Raw genomic sequence first — 27128 nt, 5'->3', positions numbered from 1 at the left:
GTTTACGGCATGATTTGGGCTGTGGTCCTCCCTGCTATGTAGCATCCCCTGTTCCTGCCCATTTTAAAGTCTGTTCTTCAGCCTTCCCAGAGTCTAAAGCTTCCCAGGATCCTTTTACTAAATCCTCATGCGGCTTAAATCACACAGAGCCATCCTTAGTTGCAGGAAATGAAGAACACTGGCTGACACAAGGGGTGACACATTAACTCAAGAGAAGCCTGATAGGTACCAGCCACAGATAGATTCGTGTGTCTCATTAGCTAATTGCCACCTTGGGAAACAGCAGGATGGCAGGAAAGAGTTTTTATTGGTGGGGGAAAAGAGTCTGGTCTTATGGGCATCAGCTGATGGGTCTTGCCCAGAAGAACACTGGGCACACACTTCAAGGCAAACTGAGGGACAGATATTCATAGGACTAGGCTGGAGCAGTGCAGGATGGAGAGAGGTGTGATGACAGGAGGGATGAAGGGACAATGAGGGCAATAGCTAACACAAGCTGACATGAACGCTACTGAGTGTGAAGCTTGCTGAAATGGCCTTGTTTATACTTGTAGAGCATCCAAGGGAAGTTTCAGCTTTGTCAAAGTACGATCACTGTTTTTTATCGGTTTGATTTGCCTAAACATTTCTGCTGACACTTAGCCTTCACGGTAATAGTAATCAACTTGTGGGATTTCTGTCTTCTCCCCACCTCCACACCCCCACCACCCTTTATTTAATAAGCAGGGATAACAAAGCAAGGACAGCTCTCTCTCAACTACTGAAAGGGCCATGTCTTTATGAACTTTTCCCCAGAGAGGAGCAGAGAAACTGTTCACCATGGGAGGAAGTGGGAAAGGAAACGAGGAATGTAGTGAGTCCAGATACCGAACACCTACTAAGTTTTCGTGGGTTTTGTGGAGAGTAGGAGTGTTCACAAGCTGATAGAATTCCCTCCTTTCTGCATTCCTGTCTACTTTCCCTCAGAACAAAGGCTGTGCCAAGTATTCAGTTACTACCTGAAAAAATCCAGGGCCCCCCAGTTACTGTTCTTTTAACTTCTCCATGGAAGGGTCATGTTCGCCTGCTGGAGACTCGGCATAAACCCAGGGCACCCAGAGAGGACCCTGCTGCAGGCCCACTCTGCTGCAGTGGTGACTCAAATGAAGACAGGAGGTGAGAGGTCCTATCTGAGTCCCCAGCTTGGCTCTGAAAGACTCATCCTTGCGGAACCCTCAGAACACTGACTCTCTCCATTCACAGGACAAGATTTGAGCTCTTGGAGGTGTTTTTGCTGCAGGGAAGCACGGAATCCCTTCCCTTTCTCACCAGCTCCAGGGATGTCACCAAAGGAAGGGCACAAACATAACCTGTGTGAAACTACCAAAAAAAAATTAAGGAAAGAAAAAAACACAAGTTGAATTTGATTTTAGAAATATTTATAAGACACATCTTTTTATTTTCACAGACTGTCACTTAATAAATATTTTACCAAGATAGTTGAGAATATACCACAGTGAAGGAGGAAGAACCTGGGACAACTAACGGATGGAAACATTTTAAACTTTAATTTAAACCTCAGTTCATCAGATTTGTCTTCTGCATCAGATCTTGAAACTCAGCAGAGAAGGTGTCCTTACATGCACAGACCAAAGTTCTAACGCGGGCATGTTAGAACGTAGTCGGGGTCAGTATATGGAGGACCAGTGGCAGCGGCTCTTGATGACCTGAAGCAGAGGCTTCCTGAACGTGAGGAAGGTGATGGTGCAGGCCACTAGCAGGGTGAGGCAGCTGGGAAGGATAAGCACGAGGTACAGCAGGCCCATGTCGACCCGCTCCCACTTACAGACCTGAGGAATGCCCGCAGGCAGCTCCGTCAGGCGAATGACCTTGGAGGAGAGGTTGCAAGTGACCATGGCCAAGTCGGCGACAATGTGCAGGCGCTGCAGGGCCCCCCAGTCCTCCACCCCACAGCAGTCATATGGATTCTGACTGAGGTAGACGGTCCGCAGGCTTCCTGCGAGCTGCTCAGACACCGCCCTCTGAGGAAGGGCCGTGAGCCAGTTTCTGCGGAGATCCAGGGTCTGCAGGGCCAGGCTGCCCCCGAACCTGGGGAAACTGGTCAAGGCATTTCCTGACAGGTCCAAGCTCCTCAGATTCTCAAATGCAGAGAAGTCCAACTCTGTGAAGCTGGAAGTGAGGCCCACGTTCCTGAGAGACAGGACCTGTAATGTGGGGGCAACATCCCAGAGAGGGGCAATGCTTCCATTCAGAACCCCCCAGTTTCCAGACAGGTCTAAGTGGGTGAGAGCGGTGCCCTGAAACGAGCAGTCTTGTAGTGCCTCCAGCCCACAGCCCTCCAGGGACAGGCTCTGCAAAGACGCCACGTTTCTGAAATCCACACAGCCGGGGGTGCCCCTGGGGTCCGAGCCCGCGGGCGAGGGACAAAGTGAGATCTGGTTACGGCTCATGTCAACTGTAGCGAGGTTCCTGGCATTGGCAAAGAGGCCAGTGGGGACGCCCAGGAGCTGGTTGGAGCTCAGGTTGAAGGACCGGAGGCTCCTCAGGCAGCCAGGGAGCCCCGGAGCCAAGTGCAGCTCGGACAACTGGTTCTGACTCAGGTCCAACTCCACGAGGGCCCCTGGCGGCTCATGCTCCCGGATGTGGAGCGTCATCAGGCAGTTCTGCTTGAGGTTTAAGTGGGAGAGGGAAGGCATTTTCTTCAGGAAGCCATCTGGCAGGTACTGGAACTGGTTCTGGCTCATATCCAGGAAGCGGAGACCGGAGAGGTCGCTGGACGCGAACTCCTCCCAGAGGTTGACGGTGGTGATGTTGGTCACGTTGCCATCCACCAGGAGGAACTGGGCCACCATCTCCTGCGGCGAGGAGGTGTTGTACAGGTCCCTGTAGAAGCCCATGCTGTTGTCCCGCAGAAGCAGCGTGTGCAGCTTGCTGCACTGGGGCAGGAGGGGGAAGAACAGCAGCTGATTGTGAGAGAGGTCCAGGGTCTCCAGCTCAAAGGCGGCCTCTCCCCCAGACGCTAGGAACCACTCCAGGACGTTGTAGCTGACATTGAGGGACCGAAGCTGGGTGAGGCTGAAATCCACAAGGCATGGGAGGTTGTTATAGGCCAGGTTGAGGTGTCTCAGCTCTGTCAGGCCATCGAAAGCACCACCCTCAATCTCAAAGATGTAGTTCCTCTGCAAGTCCAGCTCCCTGAGGTGGCCCAGGCCCTCAAAGATGGACTCATCGAGCCTCATGATGATGTTCCTCGCCAGGGACACGGACTCCAGTGAAGACAGGTTCTGGAGCATGAGAGCCGCCATGTCTTCCGTCAGGGAGTTCCCTGATAAGTCCAGCATGCGCAGAGCGCGCAGGCTGTGGAGGGCGGCCGCCGTCTCCTTGTAGCTCTCGGAGAGGGAGTTGTCAGGCAGTGACAGGCTGCGCAGGCGGGCCTGCTCCTGAAAGGCGACGTGGCCGATGCGCTCCAGGTAGCAGTCGTGCAGACTGAGGCTCTCCAGGAAAGGGTAACGCTGCAGCGAGTTGTTCCCCAGGGTCCTGAGAGGGTTGGCATCCAGGAGGAGCATCCGGGACGAGGGTGGGAGATCGCTGGGCACTGAAGCGAGGTTCCGCCCTCGACAGTCAGCCACTCCATCAAGCTAGGTCCAGAAACACACTGGTCAGGGGGGCAGGGGGCCTCTGAGGTGGAGGTGTATGTACAGAAATAGAGTTCACTCATCGGACTGCTCACTTAACACTCCAGGCCTCACTCAGAACACAGAGTGTTTGAGAAGATTGGAGCTCCTGTCCTCAAGTGCTGAGTGCTGACATTTGCTCTTACAGTTTGGTTTTAACTGTAGAAAGGGACCGAGGATCAGGTCTCTACCTGAGTTTGAATCCCTCCTCTGCCCTTTGTTCCCTATGTGACCTTGAGCAAGTAATTTAGCCTAAATCTGGTATGTCTTTGGGAAAATGGAGATAAAGTTCTTTAGCTCGGTTGGTAAAGAATCTGCCTGCAATGCAGGAGACCAGGGTTTGATCCCTGGGTCAGGAAGATCCCCTGGAGATGGAGATGGCAACCCACTCCAGTATTCTTGTCTGGAAAATCCCATGGACAGAGGAGCCTGGTGGGCTACAGTCCATGGGGTCGCAAGAATAGGACACTACTTAGCGATTAAACCATAGTACCTACTTCAGAGGACTGTAGTGAGATTAGGCACAGAACCTGCCACATAAATGCTTAATAAATGTTAGCTAGACCGATTATTAGCATGCTGTAATTACTTAACCTCCGATTGTTGAGCATTTGAGTTATTTGTAATTTACAAATGAACATTAGGATGAATTTGTCTAGTTCCTTCTATATCGCACACCCAAAAAGTCTCCAGAGTTTTGATTGGGATTGCATTATAATTACAGAGTAATCTGGGAGGAAACTGACATCTTTACAAAATTGAATCTCCCCATGCAAAAAAAAGATGTATTTCTTTATTTGAGTAAGTGCTGGTTTTTCCCCCTGCGGGGACTAAAGCATACTGTGATTAGGGGCTTTCCTCAAGCTCTGAGACCCTGTTTCACCAGAGTTGCTGCAGTTGTGGGGGACCCGTCTCTGCAATTCCTGCAGTCCCACTGACGTGTTGCAAAAAGACCACGTGGCCATCAGAGCCCAAGAAAGCTTCCTATGTCAACTTTGCGATAATGTCACATAGTTAATGCAAAGAGGGGCTTTGGAGGGTGCCTGCACTTTCAAATCCTCAACCTTAAATTCAAAAGAGCATAGGAAATCCATTCTTTGATCTCACTGGTAACCGAGTCCCTACCAGGCTGCAGGGGGTCAGGGAGGGAGTCTCCTGCTTTATTGCCTTCTCCTATGCCTGGTAACTCCTGAATTCACTATTGTGATGTTGACCTTTCATTGCCTCTGTTAAGAGAATAATGGAAGTCTGTATAGCAGAGACTAACAACAATAACAGCAGATAAAACACATAGCGCTTAGCACATACGAGGCACAGTTCTGAGTGCTTTACATACAGTAGCTCATTTAGTCATCACTGAAGTCCAGTGTTATGGTATTACTAGTTGATACTATTATTACCCACATGTCTTACAGATGAGGAAACTGAAGCACAGATTGGCTCAATGTCATCAGCTAGTAAGTGGTGGGGCTAGGGTTTAAACCTGTTCTGACTCATAACCCCTACCCTCTGCGTGCGTGCGTGCTAAGCCGCTTCAGTCGTGTCGACTCTTTGCAACCCTATGGACCGTAGATTGCCTGGCTTCTGGGTCTATGGTATTCTTCAGGCAAGAATACTGGAGTGAGTTGCCATGCTCTCCTCCAGGGGATCTTCCAAACTCAGGGATCGAACCGGCATCTCTTACATCTCCTTCATTGTTCTTTTATTGCGGGAGCCACTTGGGAAGCCCAGGGTTTAAACCTGGTCTGGCTCATAACCCCTACCCTCTACTGAAGTCTCTTTCAGCGTAGTGGTTAGAGGTTACTAAAAGTGGTTAAGAACCATGACCAGCTGGGTTTTTAAGATTCATCAGCTTGAAGAACACATTTTTTAATGTATTAACCCTGACGACTTCCTAGGTGGCGCTAGCAGTAAAAGAACTTGCCTGCCAATGCAGGAAACATAAGAGATGCAGGTTCCATCCCTGGGTTGGGAAGATCCCCTGAAGGAGGGCACAGCAACCCACTCCAGTATTCTTGCCTAGAGAATCCCATGGACAGAGGAGCCTGGAGAACCATGGTCCATAGTATTGCAAAGAGTTGGACACGACTAAAGCAACTTAGCATGCAGGCACACATTAATCCTGGGATCCAATTTGTCTTCCCAGTGCCTAGCACATAACGTGTGTGTGTATGTGTGTGTGTGTGTGTGTGTGTGTTAGTTGCATAGTCGTGTCCGACTCTTTGCAGCCCCATAGACTGCAGCCCACCAGGCCCCTGGCTCAAGGTATATTCATTAACTATATGTTTCTCAAGCAGACTTTTGATACCACTGGGTTATAGGCAAAGGAGAAACTTTCTAGAGAGTGCTCAGTTGTTAGGATTCAAGTCTGTTTCCATATATAGGCTGAAAGCCCAGGAAAGGGTAAACCACAGAAGCTCAGGTATGTCTCCCCGGACTGTCTTAAGCCTGAGCGTGGTGGGGATTTGCTGTGCAGGGCAGCGTGGGCAGCATGCTCTTCAGTACAGCTGGTTAAGAATTCGCTACTGGTTCACACACAGGCTCTGAGGTAAGGCTTCTCCAAATTTAATATGCCCCACCCAGAGACTCTGATAATGTTGGTGAAGCTCCATCATCCAGATTCTTAACAAGGTGTTTTTAAAGTTTCAGGTGGCTGTCCTTGGTCTGCCTCTGAGATCACCTGTCCTCAGTAGGTATGAGAAAGGTGGGGCAGGGCCTTTCCCAGGCATCATCTTTACCTTTTATTAAAGAGAAACTTGCACATGGCATCGTGGTAAGAAGGTACTGAGTGATTCAGACTCATTCATCCCCTCCCCTCCTTGATTGACAATCCATCAGCTTTCGAACTGGACCCAACCTCGGCAGGACAGGAGCAACAGACAACTCGGAGTACCCAGGAAAACTCACCAACTCACAGTCCCCTTGCGAAGCTGCTGTGACCATTCCACTTCGGCGCCTCCATTCCACTGTCAAGAAGTGAAAACCCAGGCAGAGCCAGAGGGGCAGTAACTCCATCTCAAGTACAGCACTGTGGACAGAGGGCAAGGAAGGAGCTGGTAAGAGAAGACATCCCAGAGGGCTGCTGTGCCCTCCTTGTAGAAAAAGCCAGTTCCCACTGTGTCCGCTCTTGGAGGCCCACAGCTATGGGGAGGTGGAAACCCACAGATTATTCAAATACCTCAAGTTAGCCAGCACATTTAACCTTTCACTGCAACTCTCAACAAGAATTCATTTTCATTTTGCCTCTACCATTTGGCGGGCAGGTGGCTGAACCTGAAACTCCCAAGAGTCCAGAAACAGAAGAGAGAAGCAAATGTTTTGAGGAACCATGTCTCAGGTCACCTAGAGTTTGCCATATCTTGTAGTTCTGTTGAAATGTTCCTCTCAAAGCTCAAATCTGCCTGATGCATTGCCTGAACTCAATACATATTTGCTGAATAAATGAATGAAAGAATAGTGAACTGGGATTGAAACATTAACTGTAGCCTCTGGTCTCATAGAGTTACTAATTGTTATGTTGACATGAGGCTTTTAGAAAGAGTAGATCTCATTGATTAACTCATTTGAATACAGACCTTTGAAAACAGGATTTTGGTGTTTTGCCTGCATAAGGGAAAAGCCTGAAGGAAAAATGAAAAAAGCAATCTTCAAATATAACAAGGACTATGATGAAGTGTGGTTACTGGCTCTCTTACCCAGCCAGTGAGCACACAACAGAAGTCATGAGGAGGCATAAAATTATACACATACCAATAGAATTTAGATATGCAGATGACACCACCCTCTTGGCAGAAAGTGAAGAAGAACTAAAGAGCCTCTTGATGAAAGTGAAAGAGGAGAGTGAAAAAGTTGGCTTAAAGCTCAACATTCAGAAAACTAAGATCGTGGCATCCCACGATCCCATCAGTTCATGGCAAATAAATGGGGAAACAATGGAAACAGTGGCTGATTTCATTTTGGGGGGCTCCAAAATCACTGCAGATGGTGATTGCAGCCATGAAATTAAAAGATGCTTATTCCTTGGAAGGAAAGTTATGACCAACCTAGACAGCATACTAAAAAGCAGAGACATTACTTTGCCAACAAAGGTCCGTCTAGTCAAGGCTATGGTTTCTCCAGTGGTCATGTATGGATGTGAGAGTTGGACTATAAAGAAAGCTGAGCGCCGAAGAATTGATGCTTCTGAACTGTGGTGTTGGAGAAAACTCTTGAGAGTCCCTTGGACTGCAAGGAGATCTAACCAGTCTATCCTAAAGGAAATCAGTCCTGGGTGTTCATTGGAAGGACTGATATTGAAGCTGAAACTCCAATAGTTTGGCCACCTGATGTGAAGAGCTAACTCATTGGAAAAGACCCTCATGTTAGGAAAGATTGAAGGCAGGAGGAGAAGGGGACGACAGAGGATGAGATGGTTGGATGGCAACACCGACTCAGTGGACATGGATTTGGGTGGACTCTGGGAGTTGGTGATGGACAGGGAGGCCTGGCGTGCTTTGGTTCATGGGGTCACAAAGAGTCGGACACGACTGAGTGACTGAACTGAACTGAACTGAATAGAATTTAGGCACGACGAGAAACCTTAATGGAAATGTAATATACCCTCCACCACTGCATTTTTACAGGGCCAAAGATGAAAAGGCCAAAGACAGTAAAAGATTATTCAAGATCAACTTAGTTGCCAGGCTGAAAGTAGCCTGCAGACACCCCTCCCTGAGTTCCAGGATGAGTAACCAGGGTAATTTCTTACCCAGGAGGTGCTGTTGAGTTGACTGTCCTCTTTTTGGGAGAGTTTACAGCCGGGTGGCATCCCCTCCCAGCTCTGCATTCTTCACAATCAGAGGTAATTCCCTGGACCCAGCATTTCGCCTGCCCCATCCTTTCCTTGACATCTACCCAGGAAGGACCACAGGATCTGTTCTTGAGTCTCCTGGACCAGTAGTTTCAGTGCTACCATGAACCTCCTCCCCTATTCCATGGAACCCACAGACCTTTCTGCCTGACACATCTAGCCATCTTGGGCCCCTTCCTCTTTCCCTTTCTTCGAATAAGTTTACACATCTCTATGGCTAATTTTAACGTTCTGGTCAGATTTGAAGACTCACCAGTGAAAATAGACATACAGAAAAGCTAAGTGAAACCAGATAAGCCAACTTTAACCTTCACTTCAGGTCAGGCCAGCTCCCCTTACCACAGAGGGAACCTCCAATTCAGAATTCATCCATATTTGCCAGACACTGGGAATCCCCTTCCCAGGCTCACCTTCCGCTTCTGCACTTGTGCAGGAATTATTACCTCATGGCATATACAGGGCACAGATGGCAAAAACAAAGCCATATGGCTGCTCTCCTCAGTAAACTTCCAATACTCACACACACATGCACACAAGGTGGGATCACTGCCTACCGTGACAGAAGGTTGCCAAACTTAGCAAATTATAAGATGCCATTTGAATGTCAGACACGCAACAAAAAATTTTTAAAAATTTGCCAGCTTTAATGTTTCTTTTCTTTTCTTTCTTTCTTTTTTTTGGCTGTGCTGCATGTCTAGTGGGATCTTAGTTCCTTGACCCAGGGATTGAACCCACGCCTCGACAGTGAAAAGTGCTAAATCCTAACCACTGGACTGCCAGGGAATTCCCCAAACAACTTCTTAGCGTAAATATGTCTCATGCAATATTTGGGACATATTTATACTAAAAAAAAAAAAAAAGAAAAGTCACTGACACTCAAATTTCACTGTACCCTCTATTTTATTGAGGAGAGGGAGGTGGGAACCATGGACTTCCTTCCTTCATCCCTCACCCTCTTTGTCAGGCTTGGGATGGTACATGCTGCTGTGACCTTCTAGAACTGTCATCCCTGTATACTGATATCGAGTTCAGACGTGTTCAGGGCAAGAGTACAGGAGTATAACTCTGCAGAGTGGAATGCCAAATAGGCCTGGTGTCAGTTATGCCCAGACTGTAACTTTAATTTCTGGATCAACAAGAAAATTTTTGCAAATTTAAAGCATATTTTCTCCTAAACTCAGCCAACCAGCCCAGAAAGCCTCTTGCTGTACCCTCTGGGCACTCTATCTTTCATGAAGCAGAACAGGAAGATTATAGGATTTGGAACCAGATAGGCCAGGGTTTGAATTCTGGTTCCAGTATTTGTTATTTGTCCCTGAGCCATTCATATGAAGTCTCTGAAACTCAGCTAATCCTTCTATAACACAGAGATAATAATAACTACTCAGAATTTTTATGAGAATCAAATAGTATATATGAAAGTACTTCAACTATGACGGTACTTAATAACATAATTATTATTTATGAGTTCTTAACACCTATGGGCTGGTTAAGTAGCTATTACTCCTATGTGTAATCTCCAAGGTAATTTAACAGCTACAGAAAAAGGGGAAAGAATGAATAATTTGGTTGGAAGAATTAATAAATCATTACATCAACTAAAAGTGTAAAAGTTATGTGCGAAGGTTGGATTACAAATTCTGCATTAATAAATTCCAGAACAAATTTATTTGAACAGAAACAAAAAAGGCTAATCCCAGTAACAGATGAGAGCTATTTGTCCTCGAAGCCACGGTTTACCCTCCCCCACTCAGCTCTGGTTCGCTGGGGGCTGACTTCTAAGGGCTCTGGATGTCAGCTGGTCTCCAGCCTGCCTGGTTACTGGGAGGTTAGTTGGAAGGTAGAAGGAAGAGAAAATCCATGGTATTTCTCTTCCGCCCTCTCTGCCTGGGACTGAGATGTTCTTAAGCTTTTTCTGGTGACTTCCAGGCTCTGGTAATTTCCTTCCTGTATCCTCCCCTACCTAGGGAAGGTGGCAGCTTCCTGAGGTTGCTAATCTCTGGATTAACTGTCTGTTTTCTGGTTGGCATCTCAGCCTCTTCCATCATGTGTACCCAATTTCCTGCATTAAATTTCTTCTGTTTTTAAATAATCTGTGTGTTTCTGTTTCCTGGTTGGAGCCTGACTAATATAGTGATGTAAGTGAGGATGGGCTTGGAACAATACTAAACAAAAAGGTATGCAATGACTCTGAAAAGCAATAGAAGGCTTTCAAAATAATAATCATTTAGGTTGAAAAACACTCTTCCTGGAGCATGTAGCTGCAGAAGCCTTCCAAAGAGCCATGGCACAGTGAATTGTGTGAGCTCAATTGCGTCCGACTCCTTGCGACCCCATGAGCTGCAGTCAGACTCCTCTGTCTATGGGATTTCCCAGGCAAGAATACTGGAGCAATTGCCATTTCCTACCGCCAGGGATCGTCCCTACTCAGGGATCAAAACTGCATTCTGGATTACCACTGAGCCACCTGGAAAGCCCAAGGCACAGTGAAGAATACAAGATAAACAATTGGAATGCCAAATCTTCATTGGAAAATCCCATGAACCTTCCTCTGTGTGCACAGGACTGCCTCCCTCCACCCACACTTAAGTGAGGACCACTCAACAACATTTCCAACTGGATAAGAGCGTCTACGCATAAGCACGCTTTAAAAAAAAATAACCGTCCCACTTTATTCCTATCTGTCTGATAACTTCTGAAAAACACATCCATTTTCAAATCAAATGTTACTCATCTTAGATACATTTTTGGTGGAGAAAAAAGAAGTGAACGAAGAACAATTATGATGGAGGGTACACATGACATGTGACATTAATAATTTAAATGAGGTAACCTGGAACCTCCCCTCATTATATTAAAAGGACTTGGATCAAGGGTGCCTATTTCATGGGCTTGAACCACAGTGGGAGCCATAGAGTAATACAAAAGAACTGCAAATCAACCCATGTTCCAAGTAGAGCCTGATAAGTACCATGTTTCCTCCTGGTCTGGGTGACCACTGGGAAAGTATCCAATATAAGACCTGAGATCCTGACATGAGAAGCAGAAGGCATTAACTGAATCTACTTGCACCTGTTCTTCTTAAACCAGATAATGAAGTTGAAGAGTTTTTTCCAAGTGTGGAAGCAGAAAATGCTAAATCCCATTCTTTTTTAGATAGTGGTGGCTCAGTCAGTAAAGAATCTGCCTGCAGTGTGGGTTCGATCCCCGGGGTGGGAAGACCCCCTGGAGGAGGGCATAGCAACCCATTCCGGTATTCTTGCCTGGAGAATCATTATGGACAGAGGAGCCTGGCGGACTGCAGTCCATGGGGTCACAGATTGGACATGACTGAGCAACTAAACACACATGGAAGATTGCCAAGAGAAATAACAATAACCTCAGATATGCAGATGACACCACCTTTATGGCAGAAAGCAAAGAGGAACTAAAGAGCTGCTTGATGAAGGTGAAAGAGAGTGAAAAAGCTGGCTTAAACTCAACATTCAAAAAACAAAGATCATGGCATCCGGTCCCATCACTTCATGGCAAATAGACAGCAAAACAATGGAAACGGTGACAGACTTTATTTTCTAGGGCTCCAAAATTACTGTAGATGGTGACTGTAGCCATGAAATTAAAAGACACTTGTTCCTTGGAAGAAAAGCTATGACCAACCTAGACAGCATATTAAACAACAGAGACATTACTCTGCCAACAAAGCTCTGTCTAAATAAAGCTATGATTTTTCCAGTAGTCATGTATGGATGTGAGAGTTGGACCATAAAGAAAGCTGAGTGCCAAAGAATTGATGCTTTTGAACTGTGGTGTTGGAGAAGACTCTTGAGAGTCCCTTGGACTTCAAGGAGATTAAACCAATCAATCCTAAAAGAAATCAACCCTGAATAGTCATTGGAAGGACTGATGCTGAAGCTCCAATACTTTGGTCACCTGATACATTGGAAACAGCTGATTCATTGGAAGTGACTCTGATGCTGGAAAAGACTGAAGGCAGGGGAAGGGGACAACAGAGGATGAAATGTTTGGATGGCATCACTGACTCAATGGACATGAGTTTGACCAAACTCCGGGAGATGATGAAGGACAGGGAAGCCTGGTGAGCTGCAGTCTATGGGGTCACAAAGAGTCAGACATGACTGAGTGACTAAACAACAACAAATAAGTCCTATATTCATTTATTCAGCTAATGATTTCTCTAATCTATTATCTTTTATCCTGTCATAGTTATCATGGATATAACTAAAGTCAGAGACTGTGAATTTCTTATTAGTGAAAAGTTTTGAAGGGACAAGATGCCCTTGACCTAGATGTGGGCAGGAGACAAGATTCTATACTGTCTGTAACACGTCTGGCTTGGAGATATTAAGATTACAAATCCCGCCTCATGTGTGAGGCCCTCCTAGTGTTGCATTTATATTTTTTCTCTATCTTCTATCTATTCTGTTTGTGTCATCACAAAATGTCCTTCCTGGTTCCTCTTTAAGAAGTCCTTGAAATATTAGGACCTCAAATGCTTAGTGGCATCCCTTATATAACCATTCATCTTGATACTATGTTTTCTAATCAGATATTGTAAATACCTGTGATTCAACCCCACATTCATCCCTTGTCTATAAAGAATGTTCCTTTTTTAAGACAGAAAGACAATTGGTTTTTTGTCTGGTTTTTCTCTTTCCAGATCTGGCCATCATAAGCAAGTGGTGAAAATAAATTTATTTCATAAAACAACATGCACCAAGACTGTATTCTGAAACAGGAGGACACTAACAATGAGGAGGAAGAATGTGTATCAGCTGCAAAAACTCCTGCTTTAGAAATTATGCTTGTTTTTTCTGTTTCTACAAAACAATAGGGAGAAGCTTCTGCTTCATTGAGCCAAGTGAGGTGAAAGGAGACTGACTGGATGGCCCCACGGGCTGGGTGGAATGAGGGGAAGGGATGGGAACATTTACTCCTTTTGGAAGGAGTGGCTGGGCTGATCCTGCCAGCAGTGGCTGGGCTGTAAGCTGGGGCAGTGCTTCCTCAACCATTGTCATAACTACATCAGTACTGGGCTCAGGATTGCTTGGATAGAAGACTGTCACATACAGGCCAAGGAGTGGCTCCTGTCCAGGAGACCTGGGTAACACTTTCTTTTGCAATGGACAGAGAAGAAAAGATAAGTGAAACCTTTTGACTGGTCTCTGCTTCTTGAAGCCCTGAAATTTCCATCTCTATCATCAAAAGAATCAAAATACAGGATGGCAGCAGTGTCCCTGTTTTTGTCAGGTCCTCTGACAAACACTAGAGAAGGAAATGGCAATCCACTCTAGTATTCATGCTGGAAAATCCCAAGGACAAAGGAACCTGGTGGACTACAGCCCATAGGGTTGCAAAGAGTCAGACATAACTTAACGACTAAACAGCTGACAAACACAAATGTACACTATTTTTTTCTTCAGATGGATGTAGGTTTTCCTGTATTAATAAAATACAAGGTCTTTTAAGGGTTATTGATTCCAACTAGCTTTCTGTTCCTATGTAATGTCTTAATCAGCAGATAGTAAAACACAGCCACCGGGTAAGGGCTGATCTATAGGTATTTTTGGGCATACAAAGGGCTCTCATACTCAAAGTTTGGGAATACTGAGGAATAACTCTGGGCTTCCCTGGTGGCTCAAGCAGCAAAGAATCCGCCTGCCAATGCAGAAGACGCAGGTTCAGTCCCTGGGCTGCAAAGATCCCCTGGAGAAGAGAATGGCTACCCACTCCAATAGTCTTGCCTGGAGAATCCCATGGACAGAGTATCCTGGTGGGCTACAGTCCATGGGGTCACAAAGAATCAGACAGGGCTGAGTAAGTAACACACACACACACACACACACACACACACACACACACGGAGTAATTCTGACCCGAGCTTTGGGTTTACTTTGTTGGTGTTTTTTGTTTCATTTCACAAAGGATGCTGGATTTCTAGTATTCAGAGGCACCCTGAACATCACCTCCTCACTCCCTCACCTTCCCACCCTCTCCAGCTGCTGCTACTATTAGCAGCTGCCTCCAGAGCTGGGACTGCAACCTCTTTGCTAAGGGCACTATTAGCAAGTGCTAAGAGTGTTATCCATACATTAGCATGTAATTGAGAATTTTCTCTGCAAAATAATCAGATAAGCTAAAAAAAGCTTTAAAGAAAGAGGTTTGTAGGTGAAAGTGGAGAACTCTCAGAGGTACTTGGTGTTAGAAGCAAATATTTATAGAGTGGTTGGGGGTGGGGGACGAGGGGCAGACTCTCTAGAAGCAGAGTTGGCACAAGTGTGGGGTGTAAACGTATGACAGTGACATCCCAGAACACAAAAGGCACAGGTGCTAGGGAGAGGACTCCACAGCAAGGGAGTCCGCCTTTGTTTAAAAATAAAAGAGCAAATCCCACTTGGGATCCTGGGAGAAAGGAAAGGGCAGCTGGTCACAGACCACAGAGAATAGATAATGAAGAACAGAAACCCCAGTCTGTGACCACTTCAAATAATTCCTACTACCAAGAAGTATTTGAATGCCTCAGGCAAGCAGCTCTAGTCTCTGAGTCTCAGCAAAAAAAAAACAAAAAAACAAAACAAACAAAAAAAAACACCTCAACTGTCTCCAGATGGTCATATTTAGCATCTCCCCTGATGAGACCACCTGCACCCTGAATCTCCAGGTGTCCTGCCTTCGGAAACAAAGTCCCACCTCAGTAGTACCCTTGCCAAAAATTGTTTGCCCTGAGCCCAGTCAAAATGAAACAATTAGAAAGATACAGACTGTAAAATGTCTCACAAGACAACTGGCTTCGACTCTTTAAAAAAAGTGATGGCCTCCAACTAATAAAAATAAATGGGAAAAAAAAAAAAGTCAGTTTTAAAAAACAAAGACAGACAGGGGAGGGAAGAGGTCTGATTACAATTGACTAAGAAACAATACAGTCAAATCTAATGCATGTAACTTGAGTGGATTTCGGATTTTAAAAAAAATCTCTAAAAGAAAAATTTGAGACAATTGGGGAAATTTATGTGTGTACTAAATTATGTCTTTTTAGATAGTATTATGTACAGATGATATTACCAGATTATTGCTAACTTTCTTAGGTATGATAATGATGCCGTGGTTATGTACAAAAATGTCTTATTCTTAGGAAAGAATATTTGCTGTAATACTTGGGGGTGAAATTTCACAATGTCTGCAATTTATATAATCTTCCTTCAAATGGCTCAACAGAGAGAGAGAATTAAAGCAAATTACTACTAACTACCAAATTTAGCAGAGAAGGCAATGGCAACCCACTCCAGTACTCTTGCCTGGAAAATCCCATGGACGGAGGAGCCTGATAGGCTGCAGTCCAATGGGGTCACGAAGAGTCGGACACGACTGAAGTGACTTAGCAGCAGCAGCAGCAGCAAATTTAGCATTGTACTTTAACTTTCCTGTAAATTTCATATGTTTCAAACTTTTTTTTTAAACAGGTAAATGAAATATAGATGGGAGTTCCTAAAGGGAGTGCGATCATGGTAATCTTTTGTCCCCAAATTTCCAGGAATGTACATTTTTCAAAAGTTCTCAGAAAGGTACTCAGGAAACATTTGTTAAGCTTAAAATGTGTTACACATAAACCTTTATAATATCCTGAAAATTCTAACACTATGACATTTGAATCAGAGCTTCCAGACAGCACCTCTCAAACCTGAAAGGGGTAGAGAGGTTTTAGATCACGTGGTCTGACTGTGGTTCAAGAGACATGGTTGACGTACTACTATAACTTTCAGTGTCCAGGTAAATAGCTCTGTCCACCACAACCACAGTCCCTCTGGAGGGGCAGTCCTCAGAAGAAGCTTGTGAGCTCACCGCTATCTGTACCTCCACCAAGCTGACAGGAAGTCCCTGACCCAGGGAGGTCAACCCTTACATGCAGCCGGCACCCATGAGTGATGTCAGTGCAGAGACAAGGGAGACAGTTAGGTAATTGGCAGTGAAATTGGAGCCAAGAGGCACAGAGAGAGAAGGTGGAATTTAATCTTGAAGGATTTGCCATGAGGAAGCAGTAGAAGCTAGATGACCAGGCACAGAAAGAACAGGACAGAAAAGAATGAGACAGTGAACAGAGAGCAGGGATCAGAGAAGACACTGGGAAGAAAGACAAGAGGATGAACTGCACAGGCTGGGAGACAGGGTGGAGAGGATGGCTCAAGGCTGCCTCTCTGGTTCCTGGTGTTTCTTGGAAATTGCTGGGTTCATTTCCAAGCTCCATGGTGTTCCACAGTAGTACTTCACCATCATCACCACCTGCATAGGCTGGCCCACATATTGCATCATAGCAATGAAAAGAACCAAACTAAAACAGGACTTGTGCTCTTTAGTAAGCTTAAACAAAACTGAATGTAATATTTCAAAAAAGCACAGTCAAGTGACTGAAATCTGAATGCAAGAATGTATTTTTCAAAGTGCATCCTACAGGCAAGAATCACAATGGATGGTAAAACTAAACAGTGAAATTTTGTTGGGAAACAAGATATTAATCATAGTCTTAAAGTATCTCCTTATTTCATTACTTGTTAATGCAAAAGTAACAGCTTTATAGTGGAAAAACTGGCAAATGCCTCCTTAACCAAACGATCAAAATATTATACGGGCCTTACTGGGGTACTTGGTAAAATCTGAATACAGACAACATTTGAAATAATAGAATTATATCAATGTTAATTTACTGGGCTTCCCCTGTGGCTCAGCAGTAAAGAATCCACCCGCCAATGCAGGAGACGTGGGTTCGATCTCTGGGTCAGGAAGATCCCCTGGAGAAAGGAAATGGCAACGAATTTGAGTATTTTTGCCTAGGAAATCCCATGGACAGAGGAATCTGGTGGTCTACCTACGGTTGCACAAGAGCTGGACACAACTAAGCGACTACACAACAATGTCAATTTACCAAATTTTGATCACTGTCCTCTGGTTATGTAAGTCTATCCTTGTTCTTAGAAAATATATAGTGAATCATTTAGAAGTAAAGAACATGATGTGTGCAACATTATTAATGTTCCGATTTCTCCTCATTCTCACTAACATTGGTCATTTTCTGTCATTTTTATTATAGACATCCTAGTATGTGAAGTATATCTCTTTGTTGCCTTGATTTGCATTTCCCTGATGACAAATAATGTTGAGCATTTGTCATGTGTTTACTGACCATTTCTATGTCTTCTTTGGAGAAATATCCAAAATGTGGACCTTTACATCCAAAGATTTTTAAACTTTGATCTTGGAATTACATGTAAAAGAAAATGCAGAATAGTTAAAAAAGTAAAGGCCCAGTTGTATCTTTGATCAAATTAACTCATTCCCATATTTTGCAAAGAATATTGACTCATTAAAAAAGAACATGCAAATTGAGGATTGGAGCAAAAGAGTCTTTAGAATTGAGATGTGTGAATTCAGACCTCATGATTTGTTTCTCTGGCTTCCTCTCTTAATAATGAATTTGTTAACAGAAAATAAACTTATGGTTACCATTAGGGGACAGATGGAACAGGTTCAAAGCCTGGCTCTCATCTTGGGTACATCACTCAATTTCTTGGCCTCAATATTCTTCCAGTAAAATGGGAATGGTTGTGCTGCAAGGTTATTACTATATTAAGACAACTTTTATAATAAAGTTGAAAAAATAGTTTTTGTCATCCTTAAGAATCCTCATTCCTGGGAGGCTGTCCCACCTGCCTGGGCTTAAACACAACCAGGGGGCAGCTCCCTGTTTTGTGAGCAGCTGATTGTACTACTGGGGCCCTTTGCACTTGCTTCTGGGGCCTAGATCCCACTCTGAGCCTGGACAAATAAGTGAGGAGTTGCATCATTTGAGTTTAGTCACTGACTATACTTTTGAGGAGAACTGTAGCTTTCTGAAGGGACTACCCACCAGTCTGCAGGAGGTGAGAACACGCAGACCAGAAAGATGAAATGATACGGACAAGGTACCTCAGGGAACACAAAGCAGTGGTTTCCAAGCACTGGTTGAAAATTCAGATCTCTTTTTCCTACTTGGAGCCTAGCATCCCTGGTCAGCCAGCTTCCACAGAGGCTCCTGTGAGAAGAATCTCTGTCTGGGAAGGGCTCCCTCCACCTAGAGGGAGGTTGGAGGCCACAGAGGCTCTTCTTCCTTTGGGTTCTTCCTATGGCAATTCCAGGCAGCCAGGGTGTGGAGAGTGCTACTCTGCGGACTTCCATCTCCTCGGGTCTACAAATGAGTCAACCAGCTTCCCCGTGTGGTCAGGGGCAGCCTTTGGAACCAACGGAAGTCAGCGTGCTCCATCCCATCCCATAGCCACAGGCTGCATCTGGCCACAGGTCTTAAAAAATGCAAGTCTGCTCCTCCTGGGGAGCTTGGTATCACCTTTGTGTAGAGAGACCCGCACTCTCTCTCTGATAGGCATCTAACCAATAATGTATTTATTTCAAACTTGTCACTTCCGTTCAGTATCACAGGTTTGTTCTCTCTGATCACCTCACTCTTGTGGTGGCTCTGGTTGACAATAATAGCTGCCTTGCTGACCTCACAGGGTTTTGTCAAGACTGAATGAGAGACTGTGTGTGTGTGACAAGGCTTTGTCAATAAGGAAATGTTGTGGACTTCACTAACAAGGTAGTGTCAGGTTAAAGGGAAGGCAGAGTTCCTCTATACAAACAGGGAGCTGGTGTTAAATAACACAGAGGGGCTACAATATCTTCGCCCTTCCCTGTGAGCTGTGAGCCTTGGGACATTCAGGGGAGACATCACCCAGAGTCTGTGGGAGATTATGCACGGAAGGGGTTATAGGTGATAACTGAGGCTTACTGCTCAAAGTGGAAATATATCACTCCTACTCAACCACTGACGTTAGTTCCCCTGAGAAACAGCACACCTCAGGAATAAAATGATATGGATTCCTGATAACTGAACAGCTCAATGGGATAGTATTCAAGCTCCCAGAGTGCCTTCCAGGCTATTAACTGTAATAACTAATGCTTATGGAGTGCTCGCCTTAGAATGAGTACTCTACATAAAATAATCTTTAGAAAATCCTAGCAAGTAAATGTTCTCTTCCTCACTTTAGACTTGGTAAACTGAGGCTCTCATAGGTTTGGGACAGCTACAAAGCTGCAATTCAAACTTAGTCTGTGAGTCCAGCAAAACTCAGTGTCAATGCCACAAGCCCCAGCCATCCTGGAATATCCTTGACTAACTTACACACTGTTTCCTCTGTGGGAAAGGCCCTTTTTCAGGTCTTCTCCAACTGCTGAGCTCCTATTCATTCTTCAGGGACCAATATAAGGGTCACCTCCTCATTATATCCTAACAGTTCAGATGCATAACGATCTGATAATTCAAATAATATGATACTATATTATACTTATAACTCCTATGGAAGTTTTAAATTATTTGGTTTTTATATTTATGAAAAGGAATGTGGGCAGTTATTAAATATTAATAGTAATTTCTCCACATTTTTATTATGAAAAATCTTAACATGCAGCAAAGTTGAAAAAACTTTAACAGTGATCACTGGTATACCCACCACCTATATTCTAATACTAACATTTTACTATACTTGCTTTTGCCCTGGAGGAGGAAATGACAACCCACTCCAGTATTTCTGCCTGGAGAATCCCATGGACAGAGGAGCCTGACAGTCAGACACAACTGAGCAGCTGGGCACACATGCTTGTTTTTAATCATATATCCATCCATCTTCCCATCCTTCTATGCATCCTGCAAGCCATCTTGTTTTTTGATTCATTTTAAAATAGATGGCAGTCATCAGTACACCTCCCTCTAAATACTTCAGAATGCATAACAAGTGATTTAACCTTTAAAAAACGTTCTTACCTTTTCAATCTTCTGGGTCAATTTAATTACTTTAATCTCAATTTAATTGAGATTGCAAGGTCAGCTGTTTTATTTGGAAAAAAAGTTTCTGTCTTGTAAGAAGAAAAAAAGATTTGATAATCACAGCCTCAGTGTTCTCAGCCAGAATTAGGAGGAAAGCTGCTCATCCTAAACAGTGAATGACTGATATCCTCTTTAATGCACTGCTGTTTAATAGATATTTATATAAGTAATAATGAAATGTTCATGGTGTAGTTTCAGGACAGTATGGGAGATAATTTTGCCCTTTTCAAAATCCCTCAAATTATACTAGCAAGGTGGGCCTCCTGATCTAAGGCTAATTTTTTTTCTCTCTTAACACTTATTTGAATTCCCAGAGGAATGAAAGGAATGTGATTTTTTTAACCCTTTCGTCAAAAAGATAATGATTTTAGGGAATTTTTGGATAAAGCAAAACAATTGGATTATGACTTGTTGCATGTATGCGTGCTCAATCATGTACAACTCTTTGTGACCCATAGACTGTAGCCCTCTGTCCACGGGATTTTCCAGGCAAGAGTACTGGAGTGGGTAGTCATTCCCTACCCCAGGATAACTTAATGTTACTGGTTAATAATAATAGCACTTGAGGTTGCAAAGGCTTCTTATAGATATTTGATCTCATTTAATACTTGAAACAGTTCTACATAGTAGGAATTATCATCTCCATTTTTAGTGTGGTAAAGTATACACATAATTCACTATTTTAACCTTTTTGAGTGTACATTCAGTACAATTAAACGCATTTACACTGCTGTGCAATCTCACCATTATCCTTCTCCAGAAGTTTTTCATCATCCCAAAGTGAAATTCTGTCCCATCAAACAATAGCTCCCCCTTCTTCCCTCTCCTCAGCCCATGGTAACCACTATTCTTTCTCTATATATTCGCCTATTCCAGGTCCCTTATATAAGTAGAATCATATATTATTAATGTTTGTCCTTTTCTGCCTGAATTATTTCATTTAGGATAATAGTTTCAAGGTCCCTTCATGTTATAGCCTGCATCAGAAATTCATCCCTTTTTGTGACTGAATAATACATAGACCACGAATCCATCAATGGACATTTGGGTTGTTTCTACCTTTTGGCAATTGTGAATAATGCTGCTGTGAACATTAGTGCACAAGTGTCTATAGTAGAGTCATTGTTTATTACTCCCATCTTACAAATAAGAAATCTAAGTTTCAAAAGGGCTTCCCTGGTGGCTCAGCTGGTGAAGAATCCACCTGCAATGCAGGAGACCTGGGTTTGATCCCTGGGTTGGGAAGATCCCCTGGAGAAGGGAACAGCTACCCAGTATAGTATTCTGGCCTGGAGAATTCCATAGACTGTATAGTCCATGGGGGTCGCAAAGAGTTAGACACAACTGAATGACTTTCACTCTCAAGATTCAAAAAGGCCAAAGTGAATTGCTTAAGTCTCATAGCTTGTAGACAGTGAAGCCAAAACTAGAGGTGAGTACTTCCCTGGCAGCCCAGTGGTTAAGACTATGAGCTCCCAAAGTAGGGGACACAGGTTCAATCCCTGGTAGGGCAACTGAGATCCTACAAGCTGCTTGGCACAGCCAAAAAACAAAACCAAATCAGAGCAGAGTTCTGGCCCAGATAGGAAGTGCTGGATGTGCACCTGTTTGGGAAGAATATATATTGGGGGAATGTTCAGCTGGGTTGTACAGGTAAGTATTTATTGGTAAATAGATATCCCATGAGCCCCCACCCCAGCTTCCTGGCTGCCCTCTTGGAAATCCTAGCCCCCTTTCCCCCATGATCCAGCAACCAAGGAGATAACATCTGACCTGGGGTTGGGGAAGTCCTAGGATCCTGCCTCTAAGGACAATATCCATTCTAATTGGTTAGTGCCTGTACCTATGGTGTTTGATATTCTGAATAGTACTCTTGAGTGTTCATGTAGTCAAGGTCTTCTCTGTGGATGAGGTGCCTTGTCAATGCCATGGTGTGTACCTACAACAAAGATGAGAGCCTCTGGAGGTTCTGCAAAAAGAGCTATAGAAAATCTAGAAGAAACTGAGGATTTAGAAGGAAATAAGAAGACACTAATATTAGCAAAAATTTGGTCAGTTTAGGGACCCAAGGATGGAGAAGGAAATGGCAACCCACTCCAGTATTCTTGCCTAGAGAATCCCAGGGACAGAGGAGCTTGGTGGGCTGCCGTCTATGGGATCACACAGAGTCAAACACATCTGAAGTGACTTAGCAGCAGCAGCAGGGACCCAAGGAAGGGCACAAGAACCTAGAAAAAGAAAGGTCATAGAGAGAGCCCTATGAGGAAGACTCAGGGTGTCAGGCTGAGCAGTGATGGGGAGACCATCACCATGTCGGAAGGTGAAGGAGGTGGCCCAGGGCCAGGCATGGAAAGACTCACTTTCCCTGATCCTGCAGGCTGAGGGAGGGAGCTCAGCCTTGGTATTTGGTGGGACCACTGAGGGGAGACACAGGAAAGGCAGAAGAGACCTGAGGGATCGTGGCCGGGCCAAACCACCAAACAAAGAGTGAAATAGGGACAACCAAGAGGAGCCAGTGTCCAGCCAGGCTAAAAGATAACAACATAAGGTTATGGGAGAGCGTTATGTGCACCCAGGGTGATCCCCTGCAGGGCACTGTGGGTGCTGGGCTGTCTCAGACACTTAGGTCCTGCTTGAGAGAACCAAGGTGGGAAAACAGAGCCCCAAGGATTACCTTGTGAAGAAAAATCCCCTCCCTATTCTTTTCTTTCTTGGAAGGGACAACAGAAAGATCTTGGGGTACAGAGCACAGCATCTGACCATGGTGACCTTGTGGGTTCAGGCTGGAGGTGGGGAGTCCCTGGGTCTTTAGAGGGCTTTGTGGCCATGTTTAGCCATCACTGGCACCAGTTCTGGTCTTCATGCCCACCTTGCTGGTGAGACGCACTCCAAGGTTCCACTTCCTCCTTTACGCCCTTTGCTCAGTCTAAAATCACTCATGCATTAAAATGAGAAGACACGTGTGGTTTGGTCTCAGCCCCTGACTCCATTCACTCTGGAAACCAGTTGGTTTTGTCTACCCACATTCATTTCTCATTCTGGTAACAGCTCCTCAATTCCCCTTTGAGGAAATCACCTCTTGTTTTCTTTTCTTTCTTGCCTTTATTTTTAAAAATGTTTTATTTGTGGTAAAATACACTAACATAAAATTTACCACCTGAACCATTTTTAAGTGCAGAAATTTTTAGTGTTAGGTACATTTACGTTGTTGTGCAACCAACGCCCTCCCTTTCTTAAAAATCTGTGTTCTTTTGGGCCTGGCCTAAACTCAAGCTTCCAAAGTGAGGACTATGAACAAAGCTGGGTCCATCAGAGCTGCCTAATTCCTTAACCACAGTGATTGGTTTATAAAAGGTACAACACAGATGCCAAGCCCAAGAGAATCAAAGATTTGTGCTAGTACTACTAGAAAAGAGACTTTCTCTTCCTACTTCAGATGCCAAACTGATAGGAATTAAGCTTAAAGCTTCAGGCAGCCATCTTTGCCAACAACTCTAGGATCTGCCTAATAATGAAGCCTACACAGAGGAAAGCAAAGCTGAAGAATGGAGATAGATGGATTCCTGGCAATGTTTGAGAACCCAGATCCAGCCATGCCTGAAGCTATCCCCCATAGACTTTTTCATTATTGGAAACAATAAATCTTTTTTTTTTTTTTTGGCTGAAACCAAGCTCAGTTGGGTTTTTGTCAATTGCAACTAAACAACCCCTAAAGTCAAGTTGATGGTTACTCATGAGCCATGATAAAATCAGTGCCCTTTTACCCTCTTCTCACTTCTCTGAGCTTTCAGAGATCATCACCTACCCTACTCTAGAATCTCCCACATATTAAACATATGACATTTATTACACTTATTTGATGAAGAAGTTGAGGAGAAGAAGAATGCGGGAGGGAGAATGAGTGTAACAAGGAAAAATATTTGTCACTAATGTGCAGATACATCAGTGAGCATCCCTGAGCATATAAGCATGTTCCAAGAAAGATAGTATTTTTTAATCTTGGGGGAAAACCCACCCTCCCCTAATGTATATGGTTACAGTGTGGATCTGAGCACAATGTGAGATACAGATAGTGTTCCATCCAAGAGTCCAGCTCACACTTGGTGATGTGGATGCACACTACAGCCAGAACACAGGTTACAATCAGTACTGGCATCACTTTTTTGAAAGAATCACAAAGACTAGAGACAGACAGGTCAACATATTCCTAACACAGGCCCCAAGGCAATTACCAGGAGCCTTCTGCTTTTGGATGATGGGTTTAAGGACGCTATGGGATCGGGTTCACATGGGTTTTCAAGAACTTCCCATGAGTGCACCCATTAGATAAGATCACCTTCTTTGTGAAAGAGGTTTTGGGTTTTGTTAAACCTAAACACAAGAGTTGAGGTTCCCCACGCCATAATTCTATCATCCCCTCTAGGAACTCTCAGACATACATGTACAAACCTTTGTGGTATGTGAGGAAAATAAATAAGCCTCCGGGCTATACAACCCAGTAAACCATCAACAACCACAGAAAGAGTTGGTACAGCCAGTAGGTGAAGGGGGCACAGAAGGCCCCAGTTCAAGGCCAACTCTATGAACTGGATGATTCTCCCATCCAGATTGCTAGTAGACTTTACCCAGCATGGAAGAAACCTCCACTGGAGTCCCTTCACTCACCCCCCACAATCCCCTCGAGAATTGCACCACCCTAAACCAGCCCTATCCAGGGGTTCCATCCCTGGGACCCTACCTCAGCCTTCTGCAATCCCAGCCACCCCGGGCACATGGTCACCTCCCCTCAGGGGTGCAGTGAACTGGCAGCCTCTTCTCAGGGCGGCCTGCAGCCCACTCGGTGGCTCCCTGCTTCTGTCAGTTCCTAAGGGCTGGGGGATATGTGCTGACCCTTCCAGAATCCAGGCCACCTGGAGACGGCCAGAGGGCTACAGAAGAGCACTGGACACCGAGGTCAGAGAGGCCTGGAGTCGAGTCTCTGGGCTGTGGGAATCTCCCATGGACACACACACTCGGGTGGGGAAAGGGTTTTGCCTGTCTTCACAGCTCCATCCCCACCCAACACCTTGAACTAGCCGGCACATGGAAGATATCCTTAAGTATGTTGTTTTTCTCCCCGTCTTCATCTATGAAATCGTGGTTCTCAGCCCACGTTGTGGGGCAGGAAAGGCAGGCTCAGTGTTCACAGCCTAGGCTCATTACATCCAGTCACCCAGCCCCAGGAGGGAGCATTATTGTTCCCATTTGGCAGATGAAGACACCGAGGCTCAGGAATTCTCCCCATAGACCCATGGGGGTCTGACTCCGAAGCCCTCGCTGTTTCCACCACACCATGCCACCCCTAAGTCTCCCAAAGAAGGTATTTACACCTCCACCCAGAACCGCAGCCCCCAAACAAAACTGGTGGAGCTTGGATGCAGCAAGCCACAACTTCCCTGTCAGCCCCCCACTGCGGGCCACGGACGCTTGACCTCCTACCTCCCAACCTGGTCCGAGCCTCCCGCCTCCGGAGGGGCGGCGGCCGCCCGCCCGGTGGGGAGACCGCCCCGCAGGAAATACTCACGGCTCCCGCAGGCCCAGGCGGCTCCGCGGGGCGCATCCTCTCCCGGGACTCCGGCCTCCTCCTCGACAGCAGCCGAACGCGGGGCTGAGCTGCCTCCTCTCTCTGGGGCATCAGATTATTTTAGCACTTGCGGAAGGAACTGACGGAAACTGAAGTCACATGGAGAACGAGCCGCTCAGCAACTCAGCACTCGCAGAGAGCAGGCATCTTAGAGGGAACTGCCGCCGCAGGGGAGGCGGGGGGAGGGTGCCGAGGGGGATGGGAAAGCGCGAGGGCGGGCAGGAGGGCGGGAGGCAGTGGCCCTCGGACTACCTGCTGGATTAGTCGAGAAGGTAATGTATTTGTATGGTCTCCCAACTGTGCTAACCGAGGCTCCTCGGGCTTTCTTACCTTCGAGAGTTTGAGGGGGTGGGCGCTGGGGGCCCCTGCCTGCAAGCTCTGCTGACCCAGAAACTCTTCTTCAAGGTTATATCCAAGAATCAAGCTAGGGCAGATTTTGGGAATGGGTAGGATACACATTTCCCAAGTGGGAGAGAATCATCCACCCAGGTCGTCTTTACTTGACTACAGCATATCAAAAAAAGAAAGAAAGAAAGAAAAAATGAAATGGAAATTGCTTTGTGGAAGACTGTCAGGGTGCCCTGAACTTCTTGGACGAATTTTTTTGTGCCCGATGTGTACAAAATTGCCAAGGATTCAAAAGAATAATTGAATCCGTAACAGTCACCATCAAAGGGGTGTGCCAGGCACTATGCTAAGAGCTTCCTATGCATTATCTCCTGTTCTCCAAAAGCTTACCATCTAGTGGAGAAGGCAAAATATTTATAGTGTCTGTTGCATGCGGAATGAGTAATGCAAAGAACACTTGGGGAATTAAAGCCAGGATCTCCAATTCTGCTCTTTTTCTGTCAGATCTGGAGTGTAGAAACGTTCTTGAGGGCTGGCTTCCATCTCTTGTAGCCTGCGGATTTGTGATTCTGTATTGCAGTTGTCAGCTTGCCCATCCTTAGAGAACAGAAGCAAGTCCTTCCTGCCCCAAACATCCAGTAAATAAATTGTCTCTGCTCCCTAAAATGTTCATTTGTGATGGCAATAAATGATAACACCAGTGAAAAA

At 45.2% G+C, this 27128-nt stretch overlaps 1 protein-coding gene across 1 annotated transcript; it reads right to left on the bottom strand.

Moving 5' to 3' along the window:
* Positions 1-1401: 1401 nt before the first annotated feature.
* On the bottom strand, positions 1402-26236 carry NRROS (negative regulator of reactive oxygen species). Its single transcript, XM_020889629.2, has 3 exons — positions 26013-26236; positions 6582-6702; positions 1402-3638 (listed from the first exon to the last, which is right to left on the bottom strand). The coding sequence occupies exons 2-3, from the start codon at positions 6687-6689 to the stop codon at positions 1668-1670; spliced, it is 2079 nt and encodes a 692-aa protein (XP_020745288.2). The 5' UTR covers positions 6690-6702; positions 26013-26236; the 3' UTR covers positions 1402-1667.
* Positions 26237-27128: the final 892 nt, after the last annotated feature.

The sequence above is a fragment of the Odocoileus virginianus genome, chromosome 4, assembly GCF_023699985.2.
Source record: "Odocoileus virginianus isolate 20LAN1187 ecotype Illinois chromosome 4, Ovbor_1.2, whole genome shotgun sequence".
NCBI lineage: Eukaryota > Metazoa > Chordata > Mammalia > Artiodactyla > Cervidae > Odocoileus > Odocoileus virginianus.
This window is presented reverse-complemented; position numbering and strand designations above follow the sequence as displayed.

Coding starts and splice junctions, on each gene's coding strand:
- NRROS (XM_020889629.2), bottom strand. CDS start 6,689: ATGGAGTTACTGCCCCTCTGGCTCTGCCTGGGTTTTCACTTCTTGACA. Junction 3,639..6,581: donor CGCAAGGGGACTGTGAGTTG/GTGAGTTTTCCT, acceptor TTCTGGACCTAG/CTTGATGGAGTGGCTGACTG.